This window comes from Hemiscyllium ocellatum, chromosome 12 (genome assembly GCF_020745735.1).
Source record: "Hemiscyllium ocellatum isolate sHemOce1 chromosome 12, sHemOce1.pat.X.cur, whole genome shotgun sequence".
Lineage (NCBI taxonomy): Eukaryota > Metazoa > Chordata > Chondrichthyes > Orectolobiformes > Hemiscylliidae > Hemiscyllium > Hemiscyllium ocellatum.
This window is the reverse complement of record NC_083412.1, coordinates 34,687,694-34,704,015: the sequence shown is the minus strand read 5'-3', so window position 1 is coordinate 34,704,015 and position 16,322 is coordinate 34,687,694. Positions and strand designations below refer to the sequence as shown.

The 16,322-nt window shown below is 39.7% G+C and overlaps 1 protein-coding gene across 1 annotated transcript in view; it reads right to left on the bottom strand.

The window, feature by feature from the left end:
- The window catches only part of LOC132821022 (transcription regulator protein BACH1-like), an 82,456-nt gene that overhangs the window by 21,803 nt on the left and 44,331 nt on the right, over window positions 1–16,322 (bottom strand). The window contains exon 2 of the mRNA XM_060833500.1: window positions 15,355–15,609. Coding sequence (XP_060689483.1) covers window positions 15,355–15,597 — 243 coding nt within the window. The 5' untranslated portion in view covers window positions 15,598–15,609. The remainder of the gene's footprint in view (window positions 1–15,354; window positions 15,610–16,322) is intronic.

Genomic DNA, 16,322 nt, shown 5'->3' with positions numbered 1-16,322 from the left:
TATGATCTGAACTCTTATTTCTTACGTCTTCTACATTTTTCAACAATTTCTTCAAGCTGGACAAAGCAGACTAGATACCAAAGGTTTTTTTTTAAAAAAGAAGTGAACATACAATGCGATATTTGAGCTCAAATTCAAAGTGCAACTTGTAATCGCTTCAAAATAACAATCAAAAAAGGCTTTTTCAAGTCAATGGCCATCTTGCTTGCCTAGCAAAATCACATTTTCTGGATTTAATTGCACTCACCACTTTGCATGTCAAAAACCCTACTGACAGTTTTTTTAAAATTCTGCTCACAGCCAAAAGGGATCAAGGACATTCCAAGCGAATAGCTGTAAAATATTTAACAGCTGGTGAGAAATATTTAAATTGCATACTTTCAGATGAGATATTGTTATTAAATTGAAGATATATACTGTATCTTTGAGAAAGTGAATGCTGTCTGAACGGAGAGCTTACAAGTACCTGTTAATATGACCAGATAGCAGTCCCAGAGTGTACTGGACAATTGATAATATGTAACATTGGGCTGTAAAATGGATACCAGAGTTTTGGTTGCTGCTTTGACAATAATTTGAAATTTAACCAGTTCAAATCATGTCCCAGGATACTAAAACCCAATCAAGTTTGAACTTATTGTTTTGCCAATATCGAAGCAAATGAGAAAATCCAATGTTGGAGAACATAAAATGTGGGCATTTTGAAAATTTGTCAGAGTGCAACTGCCGTTGAGCCAGAAATGCATAGAGAGCTAACGTGTTGCTCTCCAAAAAATTAGGAAATACTCCCTATCAAAAGGTACCTTTGCATATGAAACATACTCCCAGTAAAAAGACAAACAAGGACCCAGGGAGATCCTCATCCGGAAGAAGAAAGATATAGAAAACGACAGTGGCTGTAACAGCGTATTGTTATAGAGTTGAAGGCAAACAATGAACAGGTAAGACAAAGGGGGGCTTAGAGTTATGAATAGTTGTTCAATGTTCACTTTTAGAATTAAAAATACATTGATGTTATTTTCTTTAAATAATGGAATTTGGGAGTTCTCAGTCACTCATATTTTAACAGATTATGAGAACAGGTGAACTTTTCTGGGTGTTTGGCTTAATTAACAGAGGGGCTCACTTCCATGTCGTAAAAATACTAAATAAGTTCTTGTCTGCTTACTCAAACATGAATACCTCCATGCTATAATCTGAAAAGCAGGGAGTTCACCTATTTTCCTGCCCCACATCTATCCCTTAATCAACATCTATAACAGATGGTTTGATCACCTATGTCAGTAGTTTTTAAACCAGGTCCATGACAGAGTTAGGCCCAAAGGTGGTGCTGTGGACAACAGCAAATTAATAAACACGAGCCAGAAGCTGCTCTATTACCCTCGAGTTTTTTTTTCCTGTGTGCTCTCAATGCTTCTGGGCTTCCAGTACTTGCTGCCAGTCCTGTTCTTCCAAGAGTCCATACTTAGGAGAAACTTATGATAAGTGAGTACATCCTCTCACTTTAACTTGAAGTAAATATCTGCCTTCCTAAAAGCATTATTAAAACATTTGTTACCCACAGGAAATAATACTATGACTATTATTATGCAGTACTACAACTTAGATGAGGGCCTGAAATTACTCCATTTTTCAATAACTTGAGAAGTACAAAGCTTTGACACAGTTGTTTGTTTGCAAATTGCCTAAGTTTCCTTCGCTTTGATTTATTGTAGTCACATGCACTAGGTACAGTGGAAAGCTTTGTTTTGCAAGCAGTACAGACAGATCATAGCAAACAAGGACATACAAATCGTAGGGTGCTTAGAGCAAGGCATACAGATTACACTGCACAGGAGGCGCACAAAGCAAGATCAACATTATTTGAATTTAGAGACTCCAATCATCAGTCTAATAGCGGCATTAAACTAAGCTTTCCTTGAACTTACTGGTGCTTGTGTTCAAGCTTCTGTAACTTCTGTGTGATGGAAGAGGTTGGAAGAGAGTATTACCGGGATGGAAGGGGTCTTAGATGATGTTGGCAACCTCTCTGCTGCATAAGTAGTATAAATGGAGTTCATGGATGGGAGCTGAAAATGTGTTGCTGGAAAAGCGCAGCAGGTCAGGCAGCATCCAAGGAGCAGGAGAATCGACATTTCGGGCCATGAGCCCATCTTCCTAAAGGGCTCATGCGCGAAACGTTGATTCTCCTGTTCCTTGGCTGCTGCCTGACCTGCTGCGCTTTTCCAGCAACACATTCTCAGCTCTGATCTCCAGCATCTGCAGTCCGCCCTTTCTCCATGGATGGGAGGCTGGCTTCCATGATGGTCTGGGCTGTGCACACAACCTTCTTACAGTCCCAGGCAGAGCAGTTGCTGTACCATGCCATTATGTACCTAAATAATATGCTTTCTTTGGTGTATCTGTAAAAGCTGATAAGAGTCCTATGGACATGTCAAATTTCTTAACCCGGCTGAGGAAGCAGAGGCATTATTGTTTCTTCTACGTGGAGTCCAGGACAGGTTGTCGATTTTCATCAATCCTAGAAAGGTGAACACTCAACTCTCTCAACCTCTGCTCCATTTATATAGACAGGGGCATGTTCTCCTCCTTTCTTTGTGAAGCCCTTGCATTCAGTTCTTTTATTTTGCCGACATTGAGAGAGAAGTTGTTATCACCGCACCACGATATCAAGCCCTCTATTGCCTTTCTGTATTCTGACTCATTATTGCTTGATATCTGTCCTACCAAGATGATGTCATCAACAAACTACATTAGGGGTTCGCAACCTTGGGTTATTAAGAAAGGTTCGGACATGATGTGCATGTTGGTCTCTGTCTATGATGTGATTTTTCAACATTTCTGTGAATTACCGGGGCTGCTCATCATTAGGGAATGGATCAAGATAGACACTGCTACCGAGGGACAGCTCAAACAAATGTGATTATAGACTTATCACATTGTGCATTATTGTAATTCTTTGCTTTAATCACTACGAGGCCCTGAGGGCTCTTTACCTTAAACTATATATGAAAGTAAAGAAGTGAAGCATGAACTATTCCCCTTCAGTTTGAGGCTTGTGTGTTTGGTTCTGGTGTGCAAAGTAGGGAGGAGTTAAAAGGACATGCAGGTCCTTGGACTCCTCCACCGCCAGACCATAACAACATGACGGTTGGAGGAAGAGTGCCTCATCTTCTGCCTGGGAACCCTCCAACCACAAGGGATGAACTCAGATTTCTCCAGTTTCCTCATTTCCCCTACCCCCACCTTGTCTCAGTCAAATCCCTCGAACTTGGCACCGCCTTCCTAACCTGCAATCTTCTTCCTGACCTCTCCGCCCCCACCCCACTCCTGCCTATCACCCTCATCTTGACCTCCTTCCACCTATCGCATCCACAACACCCCTCCCCACCTTTTATCTTAGCCTGCTGGACACACTTTCCTCATTCCTGAAGAAGGGCTTATGCCCGAAACGTCGATTCTCCTGTTCCTTGGATACTGCTGTGCTTTTCCAGCAACACATTTTCAGCTCTGATCTCTAGCATCTGCAGTCCTCACTTTCTCCTCGAAGAGTTAAACTGTTGCTCAGGTTTATCCATTTGTATCGGATTTCTCAAATGTCACAATTGAAAGGGAACACATTAAGGGAGAATAATGCAAAAGTTCACATTCTGTTGGCCTACAAGGAATTGCAACAAATAAGAATATCAACATACCTCCTCAAAGCAAAATACTGCCATTTCTAAGCAAAATTGAAGAGGATGAATGTTTTAAATCTTTAAATCCAGTGCTATTTCCAGATTCACTGATGACTAACTACAACATGGGAAATACGAAAACCTAATTGAGGTGGTGTTCATCTTGGGAGATATTCTCCATCTTGATTACTCTATCATAGCTTTGCCCAGATGATTTCTTCTGTGAAATAAGTTCATTTTTATACCAGAAATTCATAACTTGGTATGGATCTGGTAAATGGAGTTCAGGTCTGCACATCTCAATAAAGTAGTTGCTCAAAATAAGAAAGTTTTGCATTAAAATGAAAATTAACAATAAATACAGAATTCTATTTTTTAATGCATTTCTGTACCAAAGCAAATTGGTGGAGATTTCATAACACAGTAGAAAGCTACAGAATAAAATCTCACAACCTGTTCCGCAAAAGCAAATTTCAAAAATACTTAGCTACAAAATGCTTTGGGATGTTCCGAGGTCATGAAACACATTTTACAAATGCAAGTTGTTCTTCATATCTCTATTATTTATAGTTATAAAAAAAACCAAAATTTACTTATCTCAACCATCTAATGGCCCAGAAATTGCTGGAGCAACTCAGTTTACAGAAAATGACATGAGGTGGATTTTAAACCTTACCCTTTAAACCAAGTTATAGTTGTAACACACCTTGCTCGAAGTGAGAGAAGAGATTGGTACAGTGAGGTTATGCAAGTTCCTTGTGAACACTGAACCCAATGGTCTTTTTCCTTAACCGAAGTATTTTAGAAATAAAAGTAGCAAACTGAACAATGAAGAAGAAGAGTGATTTTGACAAAGAAAATAAGGAAATAATGAAACGAAGACAAATAATGAGAAAAAATAATAGATTGAGTGAAAGAGACGAAAAATGGGGGAAAAAAAATACAAAAAAAACCTTCACAACTCCTTCAATTGTTCCCTTTAATCGCACAAATCTAACAAGATTTTACACTCATGAGGTGGTCAATGCCAAATTTCCCTTTTTGCAAAACTGATGATGGACAAGCAATGAAACTCTAATATAGATAATGGTGGGAGTGGCGAACTCAAACTGGTTTTCCAGCAATTTCTGCATTGTTGGTGCCTTTTGTAATCATGCTAAATTTAAAAAAAAACAAAATTCCAAAAGTGAAAATGACATACCACAGATGGCCCAAGGTAACAAGTCAATGCCCTGAAAAGTTGGACATTTTTTCATATAAGTGGTTGAGAGAAAGTGGGTTTGATGAGGGACAAATGTTAGCACTGTTTGAAGGAGGAGATATCTCTCCAGTCAAAAAAATTCCAGTGACTACAGCATGCTGGCTGATAGTGTCAGGTAACAGAAATTTTACTTCATAATTACCAAAATATTTGAAGATGACAGAGTAGCAGATGTTGTTTACTTCGACTTTTTCAAGCCTTTGACAAGGTTCCGCGTGATAGACTAGGTTACATGAGATTCAGGGTGAGCTTGTCAATTGGATACAAAATTGGCTGAATAGTAGAAGACAGAGAGTAATGGTGCAGGACTGGAGCCTGTGACCAGTGGTGTTCCACAGGGATCGGTTATGGGTCCTCTTTTGTTTGTCATTTTACATAAATAATTTGGGTGAGAATATAGAAGGTTGGTAAACTTGCAGACAACACCAAAATTGGTGGCATAGTAGACATTGAAGGTTTTCTAAGATTACAAAAGAGATCTTGATCAAACTGTCAGTGGGCATTTTGATTCAATAGCAGGGGCAGGACTTACACATATAAAGTTGGACCTTAGGTAATGTTGAAGAACAGAGGGGACCAGGGGTTCAGGTACATAATTCTTACTTTGAAGTTTGTGTCACATATAGACATTTAACCACCCGCAGGTAGTCAAAAAGTCGTTTAGCATGCTTATCTTCATTACGCAAAAGGACTGAGTATAGGAGTTGGGAATTCACGTTGAGGTTTTGCAGGACATTTTGTATTCCAGACAAGGTGAAGCCTTGTCTGGAATACTGCGTCCAGTTCAGACCACCCTCTTATAGGAAAGGATATTATTAAGCTAGACAGGGCTCAAGAAATTTACCGAGATGTTGTTGGGAACGGAGGGCATGAGTTATAAAGAAAGGCTGGATAGGCTCAGACATTTTTCACTGAAGCATAGGAGGATGGGAGGTGACCTTATAGAGGTTTTAGAAAATGATCACGAAGTTAGCTTTATGGTAGCTATCTTTTCTCTAAAATGGGGGATAAGATTGACGGCTTTTTTTTAGAAAAAGGTGAGAGGACAGAGATTTTTAAAAGGTCATGTGGGACAATGTTTTATATAGAGGGTAGTTTGCATGTGGAATGAACTTCCTAAGGAAGTGGTGGATGTGGGTACATTTACAACATTTAAAAGACATTTGGATAAGTACATGAATAGAAAAGGTTTGGTGGGATATGGGCCAGGAGCAGGTAGGTAGGGCTAATTTAGTTTGGAATTCTATTTGGCATGGACCAATTGGACTGAAAGGTCGGTTTCTGTGCAATATGATTCTATAACCTTCATTGCAAAATATGTAATTACTTTAATAGTGGGCTTGAACATCACTCGGACAAACTGCTTTCTGACAACCTATTAGTTTGAGGGTGAGAGTTAAAATGTAGTAAAGAAATAAAAGTTTAATTAAATTGACTGCAGACAAGAAATAATCCATGTGACATTTTATGAATTCCTATGTTGGAAATAGAACCAGTCTGACTCATGATTGGAATACAGACAGACTCTAACCTCACACCTTGAATGCATTATCTGAGCTGAGATGTCACTTTTTAAAAAAATATAAAATCTTAAAATTATTTCGGAAATATGATTTCAAAGTTCTGGGATTTACATTTTAATGAATCAAAACATGCAACCCATTCTAAAAGATGAAGACTTCACAGCAATCTAGGTTTGGTCACTATAATCACATCAATTGCCTGACACTATGGTCTTGTGCTATACATTCTGTTTGTTATGGCCCTGCCCCACTAGCTACCTAACAAAGGAACAGCACTCCGAAAGCTTGTACTTCCAAATAAATCTGTTGGACAATAAGCTGGTGTTGTGAGATTTTTAACTTTGTCCACCCCAGTCCAACACTAGCACCTCCTCATCATACTTACACAATGTTAGAGGATGATGTAGTCGTCAGAAATATAATTCTTCCTGAACTTCCTCTCAGCTGGGGAAGGAACCAAAAACGACCAAATACCAGCCAGGTTTACCACTGCTAACCAACACAAAGTGATCTTTCTCTGCAGCGAGAAATATTCCCCAAGCCTTTAATGTAGGGAAGGCAAACACTACTAAGCAGTTACAAGAGTCAGAGGACAGCACTAAAAGCACGCTCAAAAATTAGATTTGAAGCAACTTTAAAAGCAGAGAAACAGCAGTGTGCTGCAACTTAGTGAGGAAATTCCAGAGACATTAAGGATGAGCTGGCTTAGGAGGGTGAAATCAGGAAACTAAAATGAATAGTGAAAGGGTATCTGCAAATAAGGTTGAAGATTCTAAACTCTCTCAATCCTTCATCTCTAAAAAAAATTGTCAGACTGCTTGCCTAACAATCACAGTTGAACAAGGATGAACTGGGATCCTCAGACCCCATGTGTCATACTTGACTACTATGTGAGCTCTCAACTACAAAAAAAAGCACTAAGACCACTTATTACGACCTCAACTCATCTGGTGTTTTACCTCCTTGCCTATGCCTTTGTTAGCTCTAAAATGGACCATTCCAACACGGACTTGCCCCGGACAGGTGCCATACTAGGATTGATTTTTTTTTAATCCCATGGCAAACCTCGGCTTCGTGGCAGTCTTGTATGATTGGTAATATTACAATCTCCGATCACGTTCCAGTGTACATGTTGTTTAAGATTAAGGATACTGTCCAAGACACTGGTGAATAGATCCCTTTATCCTTAAGGAGAGTAAGTTTGAGGAGTATTTCTCTAATAAATACAGAGGGAGCTTCTAAACATTAATTCAGGCACGGCAAGTAGTCCATCCGTTCTTTGGGAAACTGCTAAATCTTATGCCAGAGAGTTAGTCATTTCCTATTCCACCAGTAGGGTAAGCATCAACTTCTGCTCGAAGCACAGTTGAAGGCAACAGAGAAGGGTTACTGTGACAGGCCCTTATTGGCTAAGCTACAGAGGATCACAGCGCTTCGGTCTGCATTGAATTCCATACTCACGCAGACAGCAAAGAAGGAGATGGCTTTTGCAAAACAAACAGTTGTTTGAGCACGGTGACAAACCAGGCAAGTACTTAGCGTATCTTGCTAGGAAAATAAAGAGTGCCTCCTCAATCTATTATGTCAATCAGGGAAGATGCTGGAAACCTAACCTAGGATTCAAAAAGATGAACGCGGCAATTCAGAGATTTTACACTGAATTATACCAGTCTGAAAGTTGTGAGGATGGTTGGGTTAGGATGGAGTCTTTTTTCAAGAATTTGGAGTTTCCGGGTGTAACCCCTGAACAAGAGTCTATTCTCAATGCCCCGTTCGGGCGGCACGGTGGCACAGTGGTTAGCACTGCTGCCTCACAGCGCCTGTAGACCCGGGTTCAATTCCCGACTCAGGCGACCGACTGTGGAGTTTGCACGTTCTCCCCGTGTCTGCGTGGGTTTCCTCCGGGTGCTCCGGTTTCCTCCCACAGTCACAAAGATGTGCGGGTCAGGTGAATTGACCATGCTAAATTGCCCGTAGTGTTAGGTACGGGGTAAATGTAGGGGTATGGGTGGGTTGCGCTTCGGCGGGTCGGTGTGGACTTGTTGGGCCGAAGGGCCTGTTTCCACACTGTAAATCTAATCTTTACCAGAATAAGAGGTGCAGGAGACTGTGAAGCAGCTTTAGACTGGAAAGACGCCTGGTCCTGATGGACTCCCCAGCAAATTTTATAAGGCATTTATAAACATATTGTCAGGCCCAATGCTCAACGTGTTTAATGGCTCATACAGTCATGATCACCTCCTGCCATCTCGAAGAGAGACAAATATCTCTCTTAATCTTTTAAAAAAAGGGAAAGGCCCATTTCACTTTTAAATGTTGATTTTAAAATCCTTTCGAAGACTCTTGCATGAAGGCTGTAAACTGTTGCCTTCTATTATGAAAGAGGACCAGATGGACTGTATAAAGGACCACAGATCTTCCAATAATGTTAGGAGGTTGCTTAATGTAATTCAAGCATGTCATCTTTACAGGGATTGGTGATTTCTCTAGATGCAGAGAAGGCATTTGACCAGACCGAATGGCTGTACCTTTTTTTTATATAGACTAGAGCGGTTTGGCTTTATAAGATGGGTAAAGGTTCTCCATAATGACCCTCTTGCTTTGGTTCTCACCAATGGGGTGCGATCAAGCAATTTTAGTATTTTTAGGTGCAGCGGACAGGGCTGTCCTCTTTAGCCACATTGGTGATTGAGCCGCCAGCAGAAGCTGAGGGATTCTAATACATCGGATCCAAAAGTAGGGCCAAATCACATAAGATTTCGTTGTACATGGATGATGTCCTCATCTTTTTGTCAAATCAAGCAGTTTTGGTGCCTTGTCTGATACAATGTATCAATTCGCTTGGCACCTTTTCAGGTTACAAGATCAATTTTACAAAATCAGAGGTGATGCCTATGGGTGGTCTTATGAAAATATTAGATTTTGAGGACAAATCTCGATTCCCTTTGAAGTGGTCACAAAGGGGTTTTCTTTATTTGGGTATATTCATTACTGCAGCTTTCGATCGCCTATTTAAAAGCTAATTTTGTTCATTTATTCAACAAAATCAAACGAGACCTTCAAAGACGGGAGGCACTGCCGGTTTCTTGGGTAAGGTCATATAACCCACATTAAAATGAACACGTTTCCTTCTCCCCCCCCCCCCCCACCATCTACTGTACCCTTTGTGAATGCTCCCCTTTATTTTCACTAGGCAAATATTCAGGGGACTGAACGACCGGTTCAGCTCTTTTATCTGGCATTGTAAGTAGCCCCTTAAGTTAGCTAATTGCAATGCCTCATGGACTTGGGGGGGGTGGATCTCCCAGACATTAATAACCATCAACTAAGCTCACTTATTATAGGAGTGACTGAACTTGTGGGGACCCTCTTTCAATACGGTGAGATACGGAAACTTCTCATGCAAGATGCCCTCTTTAACACAGAACATAGAACATTACAGTGCAGTACAGGCCCTTTGGCCCTCGATGTTGTGCCGACCAGTCATACCAATCTGAAGCCCATCTAACCTACACTATTCCATGTACATTCACATGTTTGTCCAATGACGACGTAAATGCACTTAAAGTTGGTGAATCTATTACCGTTGCAGGCAAAGCATTCCATACCCTTACTCCTCTCTGAGTAAAGAAACTACCTCTGACATCTGTCCTATATCTCTCACCCCTCAACTTAAAGCTATGCCCCTTCATGCTCGTCATCAACATACTTGGAAAAAGGGTCTCCCTGCCCACTCTACCTAACCCCCTGATTATCTTATATGTCTTTATTAAGTCACCTCTCAACCTTCTTCTCTCCAACGAAAACAGCCTCAAGTCCCTCAGGCTTTCCTCGTAAGACCTCCCCTCCATACCAGGCAACATCCTAGTAAATCTCCTCTGCACCCTTTCCAAAGCTTCCACATCCTTGTTATAATGCAGTGACCAGAACTATACACAATACTCCAATTGCAGCCGCACCAGAGTTTTGTATAGCTGTAGCATAACCTCACGGTTCCGGAACTCAATCTCTCTATTAATAAAAGCTAAAACACTGTATGCCTTCTTAACAACCCTGTCAACCTGGGTGGCAACTTTCAAGGATCTGTGTACCTGGACAAAGAGATCTCTCTGCTCATCGACACTATCAAGAATCTTACCATTAGCCCAGTACTTTGCATTCCAGTTACTCTGGCCAAAGTGAATCACCTCACACTTGACCACATTAAATTCCATTTGCACCTTTCAGCCCAGCTCTGCAGCTTATCTATGTCTCTCTGTAGCCTACAACATCCTTCGTCACTATCCACAACTCCACCAACCTTAGTGCCGTCTGCGAATTTACTTAACCCACCCTCCTACACCCTCATCCAGGTCGTTTATAAAAGTGATGAACTGCACTGGACCCAACACCGACCTGTGCGGTACACCACTAGTAACTGGACTCCAGGATGAATATTTCCCATCAACTACCACCCTCTGTCTTCTTTCAGCAAGCCAATTACTGATCCAAACTGCTATATCTCCCACAATCCCATTCCTCTGCATTTTGTACACCAGCCTACTGTGGAGAACCTTATCAAATGCTTTGCTGAAATCCATATACATCACATCAACCAGTTTACTCTCATCTACCTGTTTGGTCACCTTCTCAAAGAACTCAATAAGGTTTGTGAGGCACAATCTACCCTTCACAAAACCGTGCTGACTATCCCTAATCAAAATTATTCTTTTCTAGATGCTGATATATCCTATCTCTTATAACCTTTTCCAACACTTTACCAACAACTGAAGTAAGACTCGCTGGTCTATAATTACCAGGGTTGTCTCTACTCCCCTTCTTGAACAGGGGAACCACATTTGCTATCCTTTAGTCTTCTGGCACTATTCCTGTAGATAATGACGATTTAAAGATCAATGTCAAAGGCTCAACAATCTCCTCCCTGGCTTCTCAGAGGATCCTAGGATAAATCCCATCCGGCCCAGGGGACTTATCTATTTTCACACTTTGCAGGATTTCTAATGCCTCTTTCTTGTGAAGCCTGTATCTCAGTATTCTCCTCGACAACATCAAGACAAAGTTCCCTGATTAATCCACAAAAGATATAATATGTACCTCTAAAACTCAATATGATCAAACAAAAATGTCAAGAAAGGAAAGAAGAAACTTTGAAGGTCAGGGTGGAGCTACTGTAAGTTCTTAGTTGCTTCAACATCTGGAAGTTGCTCTCAGAAGAGATGGAATGATAGTTAAATACTGATCAGGTTTATGGCATAGCCACTTAAAATTTAGGTGTGTGTAGAAGATGGCTACACACAGGACCCTTACAGTCAACAAGATACATTACACAGTGTCAAAAGGTGTGATGCTAGCAAAGCACAGCTGGACAGGCAGCAACTGAGAAGAGTTTGATGCTTTGAGCATGAGCTCTTCGTCAGGAGCTTATGCTCAAAATATCGACTCTCGGTCCTTGAATACTGCCTAACTGGCTTTGCTTTTTTAGCGCCACATGTTTTGACTCTGATCTCCACCATCAGCAGCCCTCACTTTCTCCAAGTGACAGTACAGTAGTCGCTATGGTTATCCCAAGAAATGGACTAGTACAACAATAGTTTAAGAATTTGGATTCAAAAGGGGGGATCCAGTTTATTTTTTAGAAAAAAGTGAGTGACCAGGAAGGCATAAGTTTGTCAGAAAAACACAATGTATTTACTAACGTTCTTTAGGGCAGAAAGGAATTTAGGGTGCTTCACGGCTACCAAAAGCAATGGAGCTTCATGACAATCATTGGTACTTCGAAATTCAAAAAACTCATGGCTCACTGAGTATTGCATGTATCAAATACAATCAAAGAAATCAATTGAAATTAATGTGTTGTGTCAGATTTGAGGGATGTAATAAAATGGATATGACAATTAAATCAACCCATCTTGGACATCTACATCAAGAATTTTTTCCAATAGAAATCAGTATTTGTCCAATAAATCCTAAGCACCCCACATACTGTTTGTCACAATACTACACTTATGTACACAAAACAAAAATCATTTTCTGAAAGAACATCTTCAAAACTAAACACAAGGAAACAACTGTTGCTGCTGTTATGGTCTTGGCTAATGGAAACACTGGTCAAGATACATCCAAGAGTGAAACCCGACTTTACGGTCAGAATTTTAATTTTTGGTGTTGGTTGGTCACTGAACATACCAAATTTAAAAAAACAAATACTTTACATGAGAACAAAAAACCTGCACGACTTGAAAGGATCTCAACATAAACCTGTTGTGGACCAGGCCAGATCTCCTTCCAATATTTCAAGAAAAGTAGCCCAGACGCTAACTTTGCTACTTGTTTTAAACAGGTGTAACTGAATATTCCAGGAGGGATGCAGTTGGTCAAACCACTTCGTTTTAAACAAAACAGAATTTATTTACAAGATTACCAAATGAAACACAAAAGAAAACAGAATACTGAATAACTTAACCTATCCAAAAATCCAACAGACCATCCCAACCTAATGTTGTTCCAAACACTTGCAACAATCCCCATAAACATCCCTTGACACAAAAGGTAAAATTAAACACTGTCTTACAGTAGAGAAAGGATGATCAACATGGACCAGTGTCTTTGGGTCCAGCAGCTTTAACGTCTACCTGACTGCTTTCAGTGGATAGCCAGACCAGAGAAGAGCTGAGCTGGGAGAACTGGTACTCCCCTTTCATTGTACAAGGTTTTGTTTAACTTGATACCCTTTTGCCTGAGGCAGTATTGTTAGCTATAATCAGATTGGCCCTAAAACCTATCCAAGCCCAGACGTTTCAGAATCTGTGTTTTTACTAACTTCCAGAAAACAAACAAACCAAGGACAACATATCCCTAATCTCACAGGTAGAAAGACAGCCAGACATCACAATCAAGGGACAAATTAAAATAAAACTAAAAGACGTAATGGCCAGTTTACTCAGTTTCTTATGCATGCTATTGAAATAGGAGCAGTAATAGGTAATCTGGCCTCTCTAGCTTGCTCTGCCATTTATGATGATCATGGCGGATTTTTTTTCCCCCACTGGGCAGGGAATTGCACAGATTCACAAGCCTTTTGAAGTTGTTCCTCCTCGACTCAGTCCTAAAATCTGTTCCCCCTTGTTTAGAGGCTATGCCCCCTTGTTCTAGTTTCACCTGCCAGTGGAAACAATCTATTCCCTTCATAAGTTTCCTTAATATGCACCTCCCTATTCTTCAAAAATTCCAATTATTTTTGTTCCAGTCTACTCAATCTCTTTAGTATCACAGACGCATGGGATTATATTTTGATTTATTTCAGAAGACACTGTTCAATGCAAGTACCTTTCAGTAGACTCAGAAATATTCACTTATTTCTTATAAATGGGACCGTACTCTCCAAACTTTCAGTAAGACAATGGAAAGATAACTGGATACACAACCAAACTCCTTCTCATAGCTTTCATAGCCACACTCTAAAAGCCCTAGTCCAAACCAAGTTCAAACTTTGTTTTTTTCTTTTTTCCCCCAGCATTCTCTTTGTTAGACCGGTTTGCACAAGCTCTCTGTGATGGACCTTTTTAATATCCAAACATCTCTCAGCCTGTGAATACTGTATAATGCACCTCTAGAGCTGAAACATGTAGAGAGTGTTCTCAAAACAATAATCATCCTGCAAATAAACATATCAGTTGGTTTGTTCCATCCTTTTTATAAAAAAGAAAAAGCTGCTGCTCACAGTCCAAAGATCAGCTTCAATTCACAGCTGACATTTCCAATCAAAAATAAGAATAAAAATAAAAATAATGAAGGCCACAACACATTTCAGATACTCAATCCCAGAGAAATATCACTCTAATTCCTTATAAATTACTTCGTTCAAGTTTTCCTCCTTGAACTGCAGAAACAGTGTTAAGGCTCCTTTCAAGTTTGGATGGCCTGAACCTCTTTCAATTCTGAGGACCTGGATTACTTTTCAGCTCTGACAGCCAAGAAACACCTGTAAATTATCACAAACTGGAGACACTATAAGCTGAAACTATCCTGCTGCTAGAATGAAACTGTTCACAGCTCCTTTTTAGTTTCTATATTTCTGAAACCTAGAAATTGGAACATAGCACAAATGGAACATTGGAATTTCTATTAAAAACTATGACTGACAGAAGTGAATTTAAATGTGCAACAAAGTATTTAATTCTCCATAAAATAGACACAAGACTTTTCAATTATTTCAGAATCATTCACTTTTGGTCTTCATAGCACTGATTTTACAGATCCCTTTCTATGCAGGAAGGAAACAGCAACAGCATGCCCAGGGGGTACCAGAAGCATTTTGATAGTTACATGTTACACCAATGCAAGTCCAAAACTGGCAGCGTAAGTGGAATAAGTTAGAAAAGAAGAAGAGGGTTGCAGGTCTCTGGAATCAGAACTTTATTTTTGCAGCTAATGGAAATTGGACACGTGGGAGAACCAATGGAGGATAGGTGCATATAATAAAATAGTAGCATGACCTCCAGCCATTTTAGGATCATATTATTACCTTTTTGTCAGGGCACTCCTATGCTTGAGCAACCAGAAACAACATGCCAGAAGAGGCAAAAGATCAGGAATATAACTTTCCAATTTATTAGCATGATATTGCCTCCACTGCAGTTGCATAAATGTAGGTCACAGTGTGCCTCAACAGAATACACCCAGGAATTCTAAGATAGCGTGAAAAAGTGGCACAACTCCAGTGATTCCGGTCTCCATTCTTCCTAGTCCACAGAATACTCAGTACTAAATGTAAAAGCCAGGATGACCAACAGATTAAGCTAGTGCCAAAAGTTACATATAAAAAGTACATACAGTGAACCATCTAATAAAATTATCAGAACTACAAATTAATTCCATTCACTCTTCACATTACCTCTTCAGGAAGTGTGACAAGCATGTTAAGATCTTTTTTCCATGCCACTGTTGACAGAAAATAATCACTGCAGGCTGCAAGCACTGAACGATGAGCACGAAAGGTCTTGTTTTCTACAACCACAGTCACATCACAAAAGAGATCTTGTTTCCTTTGATCATTGAGACTCAGGAGAACACTGGTACTGTGTACAGAAGACTCGTAGGAATAAACCAAAGTGTCGCTCTTTTCGTTTACCGACATTCTGTCTCATACCTGGCAAAATAAATATAAATAAATCATGTGATGGATTATTTGAGAAAAATTTAAACTGTAGAATTCATGTGATTAGATTTACTCAATCAAGAAAGAATTCAAATCTCTCCAACTTTAAATTTGATAACCGCCTGCAGCACAGCTTTCAAAAGATAGGAACTGGGTATTATTTCTAGTTATTAAGGCCAATAATACAAAGCTAAATCACAAGTCTGCTTAACAGTTTTAATGTCCCTGGCTATATTTCTAGCCTTGACTAAGCTACAAGCACTAAGGACAAGTTTGCTATTCATCTTGCATTAATATGATTCACAAGATCATGTACATTTGTGTTAAAAATTGTAAAACCAACTTGGTAACCAATTACTACAACATGCATTTTGCAAAATCAAAGAACAAAGTAAATTATTATCTTACCTAAAGTAAATTATTAGTCATTTCAAACACAGTAGCCAACAACTGAACTCTTGCAAAAACCATCAACTTATTCAAGTCATATCAATATATACGGAGGAGTTTGCACTGAGCATAAACAACAAATAGAGCACAAAATAGGCCCAAAACAGCATCCACTCTAACATTTTTTGGCAAAAAATAAATTTTCCTTTTGAGAAATCCTTGCCATATTTAAGACTGGATGCTAGATACAGTTTGATTAATACAAATGAAAAATAAAACGTTATTTTAAAATCAATGTCAATCCACTATCTGTT